Here is a 16,987-nt window from a genome sequence, read left to right on the forward strand (position 1 = left end):
TTTAAGTTTTTTTTAACTTTTAATAGCTGAGAAAGTACAAACAAAAAAATAGTAGATTAATTTTAGTCTTTTTTTTTATGTTGTAAATAAAAAAATGTTAATAGTTTGTAAAATAACAACAACCATTTATATAGTAACAATAACATATAATTATATATATATATATATATATATATATATAATATATATATATATATATATATATATATATATATATATATATATATATATATATATATATATATATATATATATATATATATATATATATATATATATATATATATATATATATATATATATATATATATATATATATATATATATATATATACGTAAGTGTGTGTGTGTCCTTTTTCCTAAATATTAATAATAATAAATATTAATAATATAATTAAAAATATAATAATAAATATAATATAATTAAAAATATTAATAATAATAAAATACTAATAATAATTTCCTTATTCCCTTATACTTACCGTTGGTTTTCACTTGCAAATTTTATAATTTTTGAAAAATCAAAAACATTAAGAGACCGCCTGTCGGAATTTTATTAAATTTTAAAATAAATATAAATAATAAAATTTAAACAAAAACCATGTGAAAGTTAACTTTTTTATTTTTTTGAGAAAAATTGGTAGTTTTTATGCATTAAAATGCAAAATAGTAATTTTTGTTTAAAATATCAATTATTTTTGAAATTTCTGAAAAATGTTACTTTTTAAACCTAACTTAATATACTTTAAAAAAAGTATTTTTAAAAGTATGCAAAAATTTTTTTTTTGCATTCATCTTGATATTTAGGCTTGAGGTAGCCTCTCAAAACTTAATTAAATTTTCAAATATTTCATAATATTTCATGCAAAGCTAAGTATGCAAAGATATTTGTATATGAAAGATATATTTGTTGTATTTAATTTTGTATTTATTTACATATATGTACTAATTATTGATTATAAAAGTTCTATTTTACGAAGTATTTTTTTGCTCGTAAAAAAATTTAGGTGGAAATTTATGAACATCAAGGCACTACTATTTGTGTGTATTGCTTTAGTATATAAATCATACAAAAGTGCAAGGGGTATATCCACCCTATTTACATTATACAAATCAGAAATACATGCATCAGATATACATACCTAAAAACTTGTTTTGTTGATATTTTTAATGCCACCTGTTGAAGATTTCAACTACACCGCTTTAAATCATCAAGCTGGTGGTCATCACAATAAAAAGGGAGTTAGATGTATGTAATTATATTTTATAATACTAATTTCAAACCATTGACATTATTTAATTTATAATTCTTAAAGATATAACTGTGTAATGATATGAATTTAAAAAAATGTTGTCAGTAATGTTTCTCATTTATTTATACAATGTTCTTGGAAGACATCAATTTTGAATATTTTCCTTTGCAGATAGCCAATTTAGCTGCAGTATACTTGTGTCTTATAAATGTGCAATAAATGGTATAGTAAGTTTTATAAATGTGTTCAGAAAAAATCAAAATATTGTCAATTTTAATACAAAGGTATTTTGTACATTCACTGAACTTTACTATTTCAATGTGAAACTTAGGTTAGAATATTTTCCAGTAATACTCAAGTATTTTACTCTAACTTGTATTCTGTGTACTCATTGTCTTACTTGCATTGAGTTTCAGATTATTTTCACTAAAGAAGTAGACAACTATTTATGTGAACATATTTCAAGATGTAACACTAAAGTTACAGCTTAAATGAAAAGATTTAAAATTCACTATTTGCAACAAACAGTGCTAAATCAAGAACAAAACAGTACCAAATCAAGGTCAAATTAGTTCAAGTATGTAGATGCATAAGTAGGAAAATCTCCTATATTTAATTAATCACATTTGTAAAATAGAAAAAACATTTTTTATTCTTGATATATACTTAATAAAATAAAGCATTCATAACTGTAATCATTATTTGTATTAGATCCTAAGAAATTTATCCACTTATAAGCCAGTTTAGTATATAAGACAGAAGGGTGTGTTTATTGCCTCTGAAAATATTATGAATACTTGGGCATCATTTATAGTTATAACTATGCACAAAATAAACTAGCACCTAGATTTATCTCTATCTTTATCTCTCTCTCTCTCGATATATATATGCATATCTATCTATCTATCTATCTATCTATCTATCTATCTATCTATCTATCTATCTATCTATATATATATATATATATATATATATATATATATATATATATATATATATATATATATATATATATATATATATATATATATATATATATATATATATATGTATATATATAACCAATCTTTCTGCACCAAAAATATGTACCAACATGACATACTTCATTCCTATATGCATTATTTTACATATTATACTTCTATACTTCATTACTCTCTACATATTCAAAAGTTATTTTAGTGAAAAATAGATAATAAATTAAGATTTTAAATACACAGATTAAGTATCCATCATCAAGTTAAAATATTGGTAAGAATGAAGCAAGATGGTGACTGCTGACCACCTCAAAATAATGTTAAAAGATAGTGATGAGTAATGTGTTCATACAAAAGCAACTTATGCAATTTGCAGCATTTAAAGTCAATGTTTGCCAGCCACCAAACACTTATCCTGGATATGTTGCAACAATCTTGGATACATTGCAACAACCCTGTATAGGTTGCAATCTGTTAAGCAATGTCCAGCAATTATGATTTAGGGTGCTATCATTCCCAACAGTTATGCTGGTTTACACCTTTTAAAACAAGGTAAAGCTGTCTATTCTACAAATTATTTTAAAATTTTGAAGAACAATGTGTCTAAATGGTTTTGAATAAGAAAGTTTGAATTTTTTAATGGCTTTGAATTAGAAAGTTTGAGGTTTTCATGCATGATGGGTTAACTTGTCATCAGGCAAGCATTGGTCAAGAAAGTGCAATTAATGTACTTGGCCTGTTGCTTGGTAGTTCACTCGATTTAAGATCCGCTGAAAACTGGTGGGTAGAATTGAAAGCAGAAGTTTCAAAACAGATCTCACTAGCAGATTTGACAAGCCTTATAAATAAAGTGTCACATCATAAAGCATGCTTAAAGTATTGTGAATTTCTTATTGCTATTAAATTGTTTACTAGTAATAAATATTTATTTATATTAGAAAAAGGTATAAACAACATTGTTATTTTATTTATTATTAGGCATGCTAACAGATGATAAAGGTAATGTTCTGAAATCAATTAATGACTCTCAAAGCGGAAAGAATGAAGAAGTTTTTTATAATAGAGTTTTCTCTGATGAATATTTTAATGAATTTTGTCAATTTTTGCCAAGATTTTATGGAGGAAAAACAGTTGTGGCAGATCTAAAATGTATCTTTTTGAATAATATTTGCTCTTTTCTAATTTCTATGTGTTAACTTTAAAGTTAAAATATAATAAATGTCTAACATTGTTTTGTAATATTTTCAATCAGAGTATATGTTAACAAACAAAGCCATAACATACTATAAATAAACGCAGAATAAATAAAGAATCTTGTTTTTTCTGTGATCTTTTTCTTATCTCAAATTACGTTTTGTTTTAATCTCTTTCTTATGTAGATTTTTTTCTGTTTGTTATAATAGCTGTTATGATAATAGTAATATATTGATAACAGATATTAAAACATAATGATAATAATTACAAGGTATGACAATTTGCTTTTCCTGACAAAATGAAATTTAAATTATATATTGAAACATATTATTACAATTTAAAGTTGAACTTCTAAATAATATTTTGCATTGTAAAAGAAAACAACTAAAGTTAATGTTTTTGTCTTGTCCTGGTCTTTTTGTCTTTGCCTTGACTTCATCAAAGTTTATATATATATATATATATATATATATATATATATACATATATATGTATATATATATGTGTGTATATATATACATATATATATACATATATATATATATATATATATATATATATATATATATATATATATATATATATATATATATATATATATATATAGATATGTATATATATATATATATATATATATATATATATATATATATATATATATATATATATATATATATATATATATATATAGATATGTATATATATATATATATATATATATATATATATATATATATATATCATATATATATATATATATATATATATATATATATACATATATATATATATATATATATATATATATATATATACATATATATATATATATATATATATATATATATATATATATATATATATATATATATATATATATATATATATATATATATATATATATATATATATAAATATGTATATATATGTATATATATATATATATATATATATATATATATATATATATATATATATTATATATTATATATATAGAGGGGCTATTCTAGACCGTTTTTGATAGTGTTGAGTGTATTAGGGTGCCAATTTGGGCGCCGCCCAAATCAAAAATTGAGGACTTTTTATGACAAATACTATTTTTTCGAGAAAAAATGCAGATTTTTAGCAAAATATCCTCTAAGTTTCTCCAGAACTAGGGGTACCACCTCTAAAATTTATTTCCTAGAATAGACCCTGTGATATATATATATATATATATATATATATATATATATATATATATATATATATATATATATATATATATATACATATATATATATATATATATATATATATATATATATATATATATATATATATATATATATATATATATATATATATATATATGTATATATATATACCAACCCTCAGAATTAGGATAGAACTTAGAGCTAAAAGAATCCAAAAAAATAATAACAGAGTAGGCATATATGTTTAATGTTATGAAAAAAAAAAGTTGACTTCATAATATTAAAAATATTGAAAATATAATTGAAAAACTTACAATTCAAATTTTATGATTTTTTAAAACTTGACTGAAATTCTCTGTCTTTTCTACAGAAAGATGCCTCATCACCATGTTCCTTTCTGTGCAATTCCGTGTGAAAACAATTAGGCCATGCAACACAAGTCTCAGATTTTGTTGATTTTTACACCACTCAAAGATTTTAATAAGTTAAAAACATTCCAATTTCTAACATATGTTTATTTAAACTTGTCTTTGTTTCTGTTTGCGATGTAATTGCCGATGTAGCTCGATTTTTTTTTCTTTCAGATGTCATCCTGAATAGTTTAGTTAGAATTGTTGCAATTTTTTTGAGAGTGGTCTTTTCTTAGAAAGAAATAAAACATTTACTTAAATTTGTTACTTATGAAAAAGAAATTACTCAAATTTACTTAAATTCGTTACTTATAAAAAAGAAATTATGAAAAATCAAAGGAAAAAAAAAGGTGGTACTCTTACTGCTTAATACACAGAAGTTGATGTTTAATAATTTTTGGAAAATTTTTCTACTCAGCCTAAGCATATTTAAACCCCCTCTTCTTTTTAAATTTTACTTATTATAAAAAAAGAAACTGTAACTCAAATTTAAAAAAAAAAGAATTTGGGTCTTAAAAATTAGAAAATATAAACTCATTTATAGAAAAAAAAAAAAAAAAAATTCCCACTCACCTGTTTGTTAAAACAACCTCCCCCTGCTTCTTTTCCCATATTCTCCCATTAATTACATCTGGATAAAAATTCCCATCCATCCTTTTATTCCCACCCCACATTGTATTAAGCACCTGAGAGTAACTTGACAGTAATGAATCTGAAACAGTTTTGAGCATATCAAATTGTTCGTTTATTTGTTGCTGACTTGTTCTGTTTTCTTGGTAATTTTATAAAATGCTATCTTAAATTTTACCAGGAAGTTACCAGTTGAATTATAAAAATGCAGATGTTTAGGCTCAATTTTTTTTTAAAGTTCACAAATAATTGGATTTCCTAAAACAGAAATAAAAAACATTGTCAAATGTATATCATTTGTAGATATATTAAATGGGGAAATTTAGAACCATAACCTGACTTTTTTATTTAATGTTTCTAAATATTTTATTAAATTTTTATTACTATACCAAACAAGTTTTGACTTTATAAATTTATTTTAATGAATAATTAACAATAGTTTTTTTATTGACCAGTGGCCAACAATTGGTTGAGATAATTATTGGTAAAAGACTTCAATATTAAATAATGTTGGTTACCATCATTTTCTGCATTTTATTATTTTATCACTTTCTACATTATACGTGCCATAACATGTTTTATATGATGGAGCATTTATTATTTTATTTAATTAGGCATTTAATAGTTTATAAAATTGAGCCTAAAAGCTAATTCATAGTCAGTATGTAATAATCGTTAGAATACCATAACAGATATAAACAATCTACCTCTGTTTTTTTTTCCTAAAAATATTTTAAAGAAAATAGTTCATACTGGTCACTTTACAACTCAAAGTTTAGCCTAATAAACTTGTTAAACTCTTTCAATCAATAGACAAATCAAATGTTTGTCCAGATGTTATAAATGAGGACAGGAAGGCAGAGGGAGGAGAAAGGTTGTATTAATAAACAGGTAGGTAGGAGTTTTTATTTTTATTTTTATAAGTGAGTTTATATTTTCTAATTTCTCAGGCCTAAACTGGTCTCAAAAATAAGAAAATAAGAAATAAAAAGGTTTTTTTAGTTTTGAGGTACAGTTTCTTTGTTCATAACAAGTAAAATTAAGGATGCGGAGTCCCAAAAGGATTCTGGCTTTATATATCTATTTTTTCCTGGTCTCTGGTTTTATTTTTTTCCCATTAGTAGTCCATAAAGTTTTTTGTATTTTTAGAGCTCCTAGATACTAAAAATGTAATCTTTTTGTGACTTTCAAACTGTAATCCTTTTTGAGACTCTGCATCCCTAAATAAAATTTAATTAACAGGGGGAGGGGTCTTAATAAGCACAGGGTAAGTCGGAAAATTTTCTAATAGTTATTAAACATCAACTTCTGTGTATTAAGCACTTAAGAGTTTTTTTTTTTGGTTTTTCATAATTCCTGTTTTTAAGCAACAAATTTAAGTAAATGTGGCTATGTTTTTTTTCTGTTTAAAAGGATCGCAAACCTCCGAGACATGTTATGTTCATATTAAAGAAAATGATAAAAAAAATGTTTGTGCTAAATTTTTTTGATTAAAACAAAAGCACAAATGAATACCATGAAAAACTAACTTATTTTATTCAAAACTCGCTTTCTCCATTTTATTGTAGGCCTAAAAGTCAGCATAATAAATGCCGCAATCTACAGAATAGGATAGTTTATTCAAGCACATTTTATTCTAAAGAGTTTTAGTAAATGACATCATTGACTTTTTAATTTGTTTACATAATCTGTCTCTTATGCAAACAAAAAAAAAATCGAAATACTGAAACTCTTAGAAATAAAACACTCTTTTTCTTAAAAGGATCTCAAATGGTGGTTTGGGATCCTTTTAAGAAAAGACCACTCTCCAATTATTTGTAACAATTCTAACTATTCAGAGTGACATTAAAAAAAAAAAAAAATCAAGCAACATCAGCATTTTTGTAATTAAACTTGCCCCAATAAAGTTGCAATAAAGCTCAAAATTACAGATGTTATGTTTGTTTTTAAATACTTTAAGTTTTTTTATTGTATTCCTTGCCTCAAAATGTGTTCACATTTTCAGCTTTCCATTGCACACAGAACAGAAAAAAGGCAATTTTTAAAATGGTGGATTTTTGTTGGTTCAAAGCAAAGTTTGAATAGTTATATGTTAGAAACCATTTGGAATTAGATAATTAAATTTTGGGAATGTTCATAACTTGTTAAAATCTTTGAGTGGTGTAAAAATCAGCAAAATCTGAGGCTTAAGGTTACATTTTTCAAAAAAATTGGATGTTTTTTTACATGACCCTTCTATCCTTGTCACCAATTGTAATAAATTTTTTATAATAATTTGGTTTTATGTTTTAAAGTGACCTAAAATTGAAATGAAAAATACTATTTTTTCATAATTTTATCGATACATAACCATATATTTTTAATTAACAATTTAATCATTTTGAACAACTTAGCCTTTGATTATTTTTGGTAATATTAAAATAATATTTAAAAATAATATATAATTACTTAAATAAAATTTAAGTAATAATTACTAAGGCAAAATTTACCTTTTATCTTTTTTGTTTTATTTTTATTAATTTTTTTTATGATTGAGCTTCTGAATAAATAGCATTGTGAATGAATATCATTTTGTTTTCAGCATCTAAATAAAAACAGCATTGAGGCGTAAGTTTTTTTTTTCTGCATTGAAAATTGTTAAAATTATATTCTTACTATATTTGTTATTATTTCTTGATTACACTTTCTCTATATATACCTTCCTTCTTTTTCTATTCGAGTCTTCTCACTATTAATATATATCTTTTACACCATTTCTACATATCTTTTACTTTTCTTTTAATTTAGTTTTGCTTCGGTGTGCTTAGAGTAACTTAAGTTTAACATTATATACATATATTTATATATTATAATATTATTAACTTAAAACTAGTCGAAGAATCCACTTGGGACTAATTTTCATTGTCTAATTATACATTAATAAAGGGTTTTAACAAGTTGTTTTATTAAATTTATCTAGATTTTAAATCAATTATTCAAAGTTCAAGACGTGTTTTGTTCAAATGTAATTTTTTTTTCGTCCTGCATTGTTTTTATTTTTAATACACTATTCTTTACACTATTTCTATCTTTCTTTCTCTGACTGTTTGCTTTTTCTCACTTTATTATTATTATTTTTTCCATGAATTTATTTATTTATACCTACTTAATTTATACAGACAGATATTTTGCAATTTAAAAAAAAATAGAAGACCAGTTTTCAAAATTGTAACATGTCTAAAAATTAATACTCTTTGAATATTTGCAGAATATTTGAATATTTGCAGTGTTTTCTTTATAAATTTGAAATTTTTACAAAAGTAGTAAAAATTCAAATATCTGGATATTAACCAAAATTATACAAAAAAAAAAAAAAAAAAAAAAAGATCAAATCAATTTTTTATTTTAGAGTTTAGAATTTATGTAAAACAATTTAAAAAGCAAGAACAGGTATTATTGTTGTTATTGTCCGTAAAATATTGAATTTTTTTTTTGTCAAGCAAAATAAAAGTAATTATATTAAAGATAATTTATTTATTTAGTTTTCCTGAATTTAATCTTTTTAAAAGATTATGCATGATATACAGATTACGCTGGTATAGACAATTCTTTTATTCTTAAGAAAAATGTTGATAACAATTCTTCATAGATGAAAAAAAGTCTGAAAATTTGACAAATATTCTAAAGCTTGTCGTGCATGTAAATCAAATTCTTTACTTTGACATAAGGATAGTAAAGGTGTCAACAATCTAAGTAAAGGTGGCGCTAACATAGTTCACAAGTGAGGTATAGGAAGTGTAGTGAGACCAACTCTAGAAATAATTGTTAAGTATAAAACAATTGTTAGGTATATAGAAAGTATGAAATTGTTAGGTACATAATAAGTATGAAATAGTTAATAAAATATATAATAAAAAGTTAGAAGTTAGTTGAAGTAACCTAAGGGTGAATGTAGAGAAAGAATCCCACGGAAAGAATCCCAGTCAGCTTTACTGTAGTTGTAAGAGGTTCGATAATAGGGGGATTCAGGTGATGAAGAAGAATGAGATATTAGTTTTAGAGAGATCAAACTGTGATCAGAAGAACCTAAAGGTGAACGTGGAGAAACTGAGCACTGACTAGGATCAGAAACAAGACATAAGTAGAGTAGAGAAGGTAGATGGTTCTGGTTGTCTGAAAATGAGTTGGAAAGTTCACTATTTGAATAGTGAACTTTCCAACTCATAAAGAATAGCGATATAGAACAACGATAGAGCAAAATGGTGCTAAACGAAAGCATATAAAAAAATAGTCTGTGGGTTCAAACCTAGTTTTGCGACATATGAGCGAATTCTTACGAATGTAAATGCCCAGGCCAAGCATGTAACTATTTAAGTTTTCATTTCATTAAAATTCATTGGTAAAGAGTCGCTACAAATCAAAGGAAGACTTATAGGTAGAGATGAAACTATCCAAAAAGCTTTATCCCACTTATGCCCACATCTCGAATTCGGCAACTTTCTTGAGATGAGGGTTCCATGCATTACCGCATGGAACCCTCATCTCAAGAAAGTTATCCATGTATTAGAATGAGTTCAGCATTATGCAATAAAAATCTCATATGAGTTACTAGGCCTTACTACCTTAAAAGAAAGGCACATCTGTGGTGACATGATATAAAACAGACAACAATATTGGCATCATCTCCTGGCATGTAATGAAATTGCACCTATTAGCATTCCTCTGTTATACCGTCATCACACACGTGTATATCGAGAAAAAGATAATAACTGTTGTATTGCAATACAACTTCATTAAAACCCACATTTTTATGCATTGGAATGTCTTTCATGAAAAGTTGCACACACCAGGTCATTAAGTTGTTTTAAGATTTCCCTTAACAGTCATATTCACTACAGCGCATCTATCGTGAAGCCCCAGTGTTTAAACTGTGAACCAATTTAATAGTTATTTATTTGATAAAGTGATTTAATCGTTGTTTTACACTGTATTAATATACTAGATTTAATAAATTAACTTAGATTATATATTAATAATAGATTTATTTATTAATAAATCTACATTTTTGTTTGATATAGTGTTTGATATACTATTTATTTGATATAGTGATTTAATAATAATTTATCATTGTTTTGTATTGTATTAATGAAGTAGTTTTAATAAATTAATTTATTAAGATTTTTTTTCTTTATGATTCCTAATTATAATTCAATATACTAGTTCAAATAGAATATTACTTAAAGAATGATTTTATAGTTTTCTTTGAATAATTTAAACTAAAATTAAAACAGAAATCATAATGTTTTAATGCAAGTAAAAAGTGCTTTATAAAAAGCCTAGTTTTATTTAGTGTTTTTTTTTAAATTGGGAATAAGCAATTTTGAAATTTGTCTCCTTAATCCTAGCTCCTAAATCTTAGTATTCAGACCATTTTACACCAGTAATGATTAGGAGAGACATACACTTGATGTGAATACCTAATATAATTAAGTAATATAAAAAGATTTTTTTGAATATTTGTAATATAAATGTCACTGAAATTTTTATAGTAACAAACATCAAGTGTCACTGGTTGTTAATGCAAGTTTTCTCACTTTTTATATATAAATAGGTAAATCATATAGAAAATCATATAAATCATATTACATATCCTTATTTTATTTTTAATATTTATTATGTATTTTTTGTGTTTAGGTTTTATTTAATTAACAGATTACTTTAGTGGTCATAATGAACTTTGCCTTGTATACATTAATTTTTCTAGATATTGTTAAATTTAATTCTAGATATTGTTCAATTATACCGTGTTACTTAATGATTTAGCGTTAGCTTGAAAATATTCTTTATTTAATTAAACAATTAAGAAAATTTTCTTGTTTTTATGCCATTACTTATTCTAAATATTTTTATGTTTAGGAACAAGTTTTTTTTTAGGTTTATTTTTCAGTTTTTAAATTTCAAAAGTCAATTTACACTAAAGTTGTTATGTCACTTTTTTCTGTTCTAGTTAAAGTTGTTCAATATGTCACTCATTTCTGTCCTAATTAAAGTTGTTTATATGTTAAATATATCACTCTTTTCTGCTCTAATTAAAGTTGTTTATATGTTAAATATGTCACTCTTTTTTGCTCTAATTAAAGTTATATTTTTGTAAATTGAGGTTTGCAAGATAACTAAGTTAATTTAAAAACTTTTATTCAAAATTGAAAAAAAATCCTTTAACGCAACTAAAGATTCTTACTTGAAACTGGAAAATCTTCTTGCAAACTTTGCTTATCCTAATATAATGGATATCAAATTAGGTAGAGTTACCTACGATCCATTTGCATCAATGGAAAAAAAAATTAAAGAAGAAGGAAAGTTTAATGCTCAAACAAAAATTGGATTTCGAATATCTGGGATGAAGGTATTATTTTTTTATTATAATCAACAATATCCGAAGAATGTAAAATAAATACTATTGTATAATGTATATATATAATAAATTATTAGTTGCAAAATCTCTGCAAAAATATGTCTTACTTTAGTTACAAAATAGTAGTATATGTAGTTGAATGTAATTTCTGATCAAATTGACAATGCTCTTTCTTTTTATTCCTCTGCTAACATTGTTGCTATTATGTTCACTACCTACCACTACACTAAAACTGAAAACTCTTTTTTTGATTTTCTTCATTAAGATCCTTTGGCTGGTGTCTTTCGTCTCTTTGCAGATGAACTCTTATTTGGTTTGAAGTCCATACAACATTTCTGTATAGTCTTACACTAGCGTTCTCCAGAACTCTCTTCAATTCCCTTTAAGCTAATTATTATGTGCTTGACTGAATCTTGTTTTATTGCCTGTTAAAAAATGGCATCTGTAGTTCCAATTTTTAAAAACTCTGGAGAGCATTATGACTCCTCCATCTATTGTCCCACCAGTCTTCTCTCTATTATTAGCAGGATCTTTGATTTTTTAATCAACCAGTTTCTGCCACCTTGAGTCTAATAACTTTCTCTCTGACAATCAGTATGGTTTTTGATCTACTCCTTCGAACTTGATAATTGCTATAACTGAAAGATTCTATCATACATTAGATGAAGTCATCAATTGCCTTGCTGCCTTTATCTAATGTCTTATATTTCTTAATACATCAAAAGCTATCGATAAAGTTTGACATGCCAGTCTTCTCTATAGACTTGCTTTATTTGGTTTATCTGAGAAAATTTATATGATTATTAAATCGTTTCTTTCTAACGGCAGTATTAAAGTCATCCTTGATGGCCAACACTCTTCTTTATTTCTAGTAAATTCTTGGCTTATTTCTAGTAAATTCTGTAAATCGGAATCTCAAAATTCTTGGTATTGTTTTCTATCTACATTAATGATCTTCCTGACAATCTTACATCTCAAGTGGCTCTATTTGATGACTACTCAATTTTATACTTCTGTTTTGACAAAAAGTTTTTTTATTCAATTGCTTAGAACAGGCAGTTGATCTTGAATTTGATCACACTTCTGTATTTGCTCAAAACCTGTAAGGGTCATGTTATTAGAGGTTTTTAGAGTTAAAACCTGTAAAGGTCATGTTATTAGGAATTTTAAGAGTTAAAACCTGATCTTGAATCTTGAATTTTTTAAATTTGCCCAAATTGCTCAAAACCTGTAAGGGTCATGTTATTAGAGGTTTTTAGAGTTAAAAACTGTAAGGGTCATGTTGTTAGGAATTTTTTAGAGATAAAACCTGTAATTGTCATAATATTTGGGTTTTAGAGATAAAACCTGTGAGGGTCATGTTAATTGGATTTTTTAGAGTTAAAACCTGTAAGGATCATGTTATTAGGGTTTTTTAGAGTTAAAACCTGAAAGTAGGGATGGCAAAAATCCCGGAAATTTTCAATCCCGGGATTTCGGGATTGAAAAAGTTGTCCCCGGGAAATGCTGGTATATCCTGGGATTGAATAGAATAAAACACAATTGTAGAAAGAGAAGTATAAGAAAAACTAACATTTTAATACTTATCAAATGCTTAATTTGATAAGTATTAAAATGTTTAATAATAATTAAATTAATCACTTTAAGTGATTAATTTAATTATGACATAAATAAAGTACTTCATTAATCTAAGTAATTTAAATTATAAAACAATACTTTAAAATGATAACACAGAATAAATAAAAATAATAACTAAAAATAATATGAACATGCATGAATATACATGAGTTATATTTATTTTTGAAAGTACTACCCTAAAAAATCAAATTGTGTCAATCATTTCATTGCTTAATCATATTTGATTTTTTGAACATAAAAACTGAGAATGCTTTTTTGAATTTGTACTTGTTGGCCATATAGATAATATATAATCATATTTTTTTTAAGGTGATCTAATCATAAGCTACTGCTTTCAAATAACAGTATTTCTTTTTGAATTTTATAAGTTATTTTTTACCTTTATATTTTGTGTTTGTATTGCTGCTAATATTTTTTCCATCACTTCATTTAATTTGTTCATTTTAATTGTTTCGACATTATTCTACTCAAGTCTGCTGCTGTTATTATATTTGCTGACTAAAAACACTTTATCAGGTTTATTATAATTTTTTTATTTTTGGTACTTGTATTTGGTAGAAAAACTTCTGGAATTTTTTATAAAGTAACCTGGCCACGAAGATATACTAAGCTCCTTAACAGTGTTCTCCACTCTTAAATTCAGTGACTCAAAGCATTATACAATTGGTTTCTGATTTCAGATTGTTATTCATTTATTTTTGTCAAAATAAACTTTTATGCATTGTCAGAAGAAATTAAAGTTGGGTCTTTTCGACAAAGTGCTACCACAGTTGCTTTATTGGGAGTAAAAGTACTACTAAATCAGATATCATTTTATATTCTTTCTCGTTCATCTTAATTGAATTATCGATGTTGAAATCCAATTCTAAATCTAGAAGTGCCTTTTTAGCTTTTAATTTTAAGTTCTCATTTAAGCTGCTACATCGGATTTTGCAATCTATGATAAAATGATGATCTTTCTAAACTCAATTTTTACGTACTTTTGTAAATAGTTTTTATTTCTGTTTAAGAACCTTTTAAACATTTTTACAATTTTCCTGACGTTTTTGTTATAACCAATAATTTGGTGCCAAAATTTAACTTCAGATGTTTCATTAATTAACAATGAATCATTTAAATCTTGATTATAATCTTTCTCTTCAAAAACAATTTCTACTTAAAATAACGATAACTAAAGTTTATTTAATAAACCTTATGTATTTGGATAACTTCATCAGTTGAACAGACGTTAAGTAAACTTTGTAGTTTTATAAACCTTCTATATTTTGATAACTTCATTAATTAAACATTAGTAAATCACGCACACATTTGTAATTAAATTGAGTGGACATAAAAATGAAATTAAAATCACGCAAACATTGGAATTAAAATGAATTAGAAAATTCAAAATAAAAGGGTATTTCTTTTATTAAAAATGTTTAATCTTCCAATTAGCAAGTGCTAAAATTTTATTTATTTTTAATAATATATTAGTTTTAATATTATACTATATATACATTTTTTATATGTTTAATTGTACAAAATATGTACGATTAAACATATAAAAAATGTATATATAGTATAATATTGTAAATAAGCAATAATGTTTTTAGTTTGCATTTTCGATAAAATACAGAAAGAGGGAGAATAAAAAAACATTGCAAAGAGGATAAACAGCTACAAAACCAAGCAGCTACAATTCCAAAGCCTATATTTACATTTTATGTCTAAATTTCTTAATTACAAATTAAGCTGAAACTTTTTGTACTTTTACTTTTTTAAGACAATCCCGAAATCCCGGGAAATTTCGGCGACTAACCCCGGGATTTCGGGACGAATAATTTGTATGGAATCCTGGAATTTCAGGATTCCGTACAAATTTTTCATCCCAAAATCCTGGGATTAGTCGCCAAAATTTTCTGGATTGCCATCCCAACCTGAAAGGTCATCTTATTAGGGTTTTTTAAAGTTAAAAATTGTAAAGGTCATGTAGTTACGATTTCTTAAAGATAAAACTTGTAAGGGTCATATGATTAGGGTTTTTTAGAGTTAAAACCTTTTAGGGTTATTAGGATTTCTAAGAGGGCGATAGCTGCAAATAAATATAAATAGCAAATAAATTAAAATAGTTGTTAAAATTAAATTTTTAATGTTGATAATTTTCATGTGTAAAAAAATAATTTTACACTTAACAAAAAAAATTAATTTTCTGTATCAAAATGATATAAAGTAAATACATAAAATATAAATATACCTTTTTATTTTTATTTTAGTTATATAATGAAGAATCAAACTGTTACTATTCAATAGATGGACGTGGTTTTCGTTCTTGTACTTGCTATTCTTCTGATGAAGATAAAGTAACAGCTTATTGTAAGTTTATATGTAATCTTCTAATGAAGATAACAGCTTCTTTATTTAACTTTTACTAAAAGTTAATAATTTTGAAAAGTGATTTTAAGGCATCTTTTAAATTAAAGATAATTAAAGAAGAGATAATTATGGTAAACATAATTTTAAAAATGTTATATTTTTTGATTAAAAAACATATTATATTTCAGAAACATATTTAAAAAAATGTATAATATTTTTTTAATCATTAAGTATAATTAAAAAAAAAAGTAGCATTTACTATGGGTTATTTTAAACAGATCTTAATAAAACTGTTATTAAGTTATTGTAATCATTATTTTTATTATATTAAAAGTCAAAAAGAATATGGAAAAGAAACAGTTTCTTTTTTTCGTTTTCCTCACGTAAACTAAAATAGTAAGCTAAAGATCAAAAGTTCATTCATTCAATTAAAATTTGCGCAATAGTTATTATATATATATAGACTGAAATTTTTTACTTTTGTTCATTTATTATCAAAAGCAGTTTACTCTTAATTGCTGAAAAACAAAATTTAACTGTAGTTTAAATGGATATTTTAAAATCGTTCTATTTTTCTAAAAAGCAAATTTTTTATACATTCCATTGTTATAAAATTTTGCAACAAGTTTTTAAAGTAAAGTTTTGTAATGACATTCATTTTTTCAACGTTAGTTAGTAACCGAAGAATAAAATATAAATAGAATAAAAAATGAGGTAGATATGTGGTGATAAAATGAGGTAGATATGAGGTAGATAAAATAAACTTAAAATTATTTATATTTTACTGGATTTCAAACTGATATTTTTTTCTTCTATTTTTAATAAAAAAGCAAATAAAAAAATTTTTTTTGGATGCTTTTGTTTGGGTGCCTATACCACTGCAGCAGTACTAAAACAGATTTGGGTTTGTCCCTAATATATATACAGGTCCATAGGAACAAAAATT

General features: G+C 24.5%; 1 protein-coding gene across 1 annotated transcript in view; it reads left to right on the forward strand.

The window, feature by feature from the left end:
* Nucleotides 1–1,005: 1,005 nt before the first annotated feature.
* The window catches only part of LOC101241397 (inositol polyphosphate multikinase), a 21,287-nt gene continuing 5,305 nt past the window's right edge, over nt 1,006–16,987 (forward strand). Inside the window, exons 1-4 of the mRNA XM_065795996.1 lie at nt 1,006–1,249; nt 3,206–3,376; nt 11,870–12,042; nt 15,942–16,041. Coding sequence (XP_065652068.1) covers nt 1,171–1,249; nt 3,206–3,376; nt 11,870–12,042; nt 15,942–16,041 — 523 coding nt within the window. The 5' untranslated portion in view covers nt 1,006–1,170. The remainder of the gene's footprint in view (nt 1,250–3,205; nt 3,377–11,869; nt 12,043–15,941; nt 16,042–16,987) is intronic.

Source organism: Hydra vulgaris, chromosome 04, assembly GCF_038396675.1.
Source record: "Hydra vulgaris chromosome 04, alternate assembly HydraT2T_AEP".
Classification (NCBI taxonomy): domain Eukaryota; kingdom Metazoa; phylum Cnidaria; class Hydrozoa; order Anthoathecata; family Hydridae; genus Hydra; species Hydra vulgaris.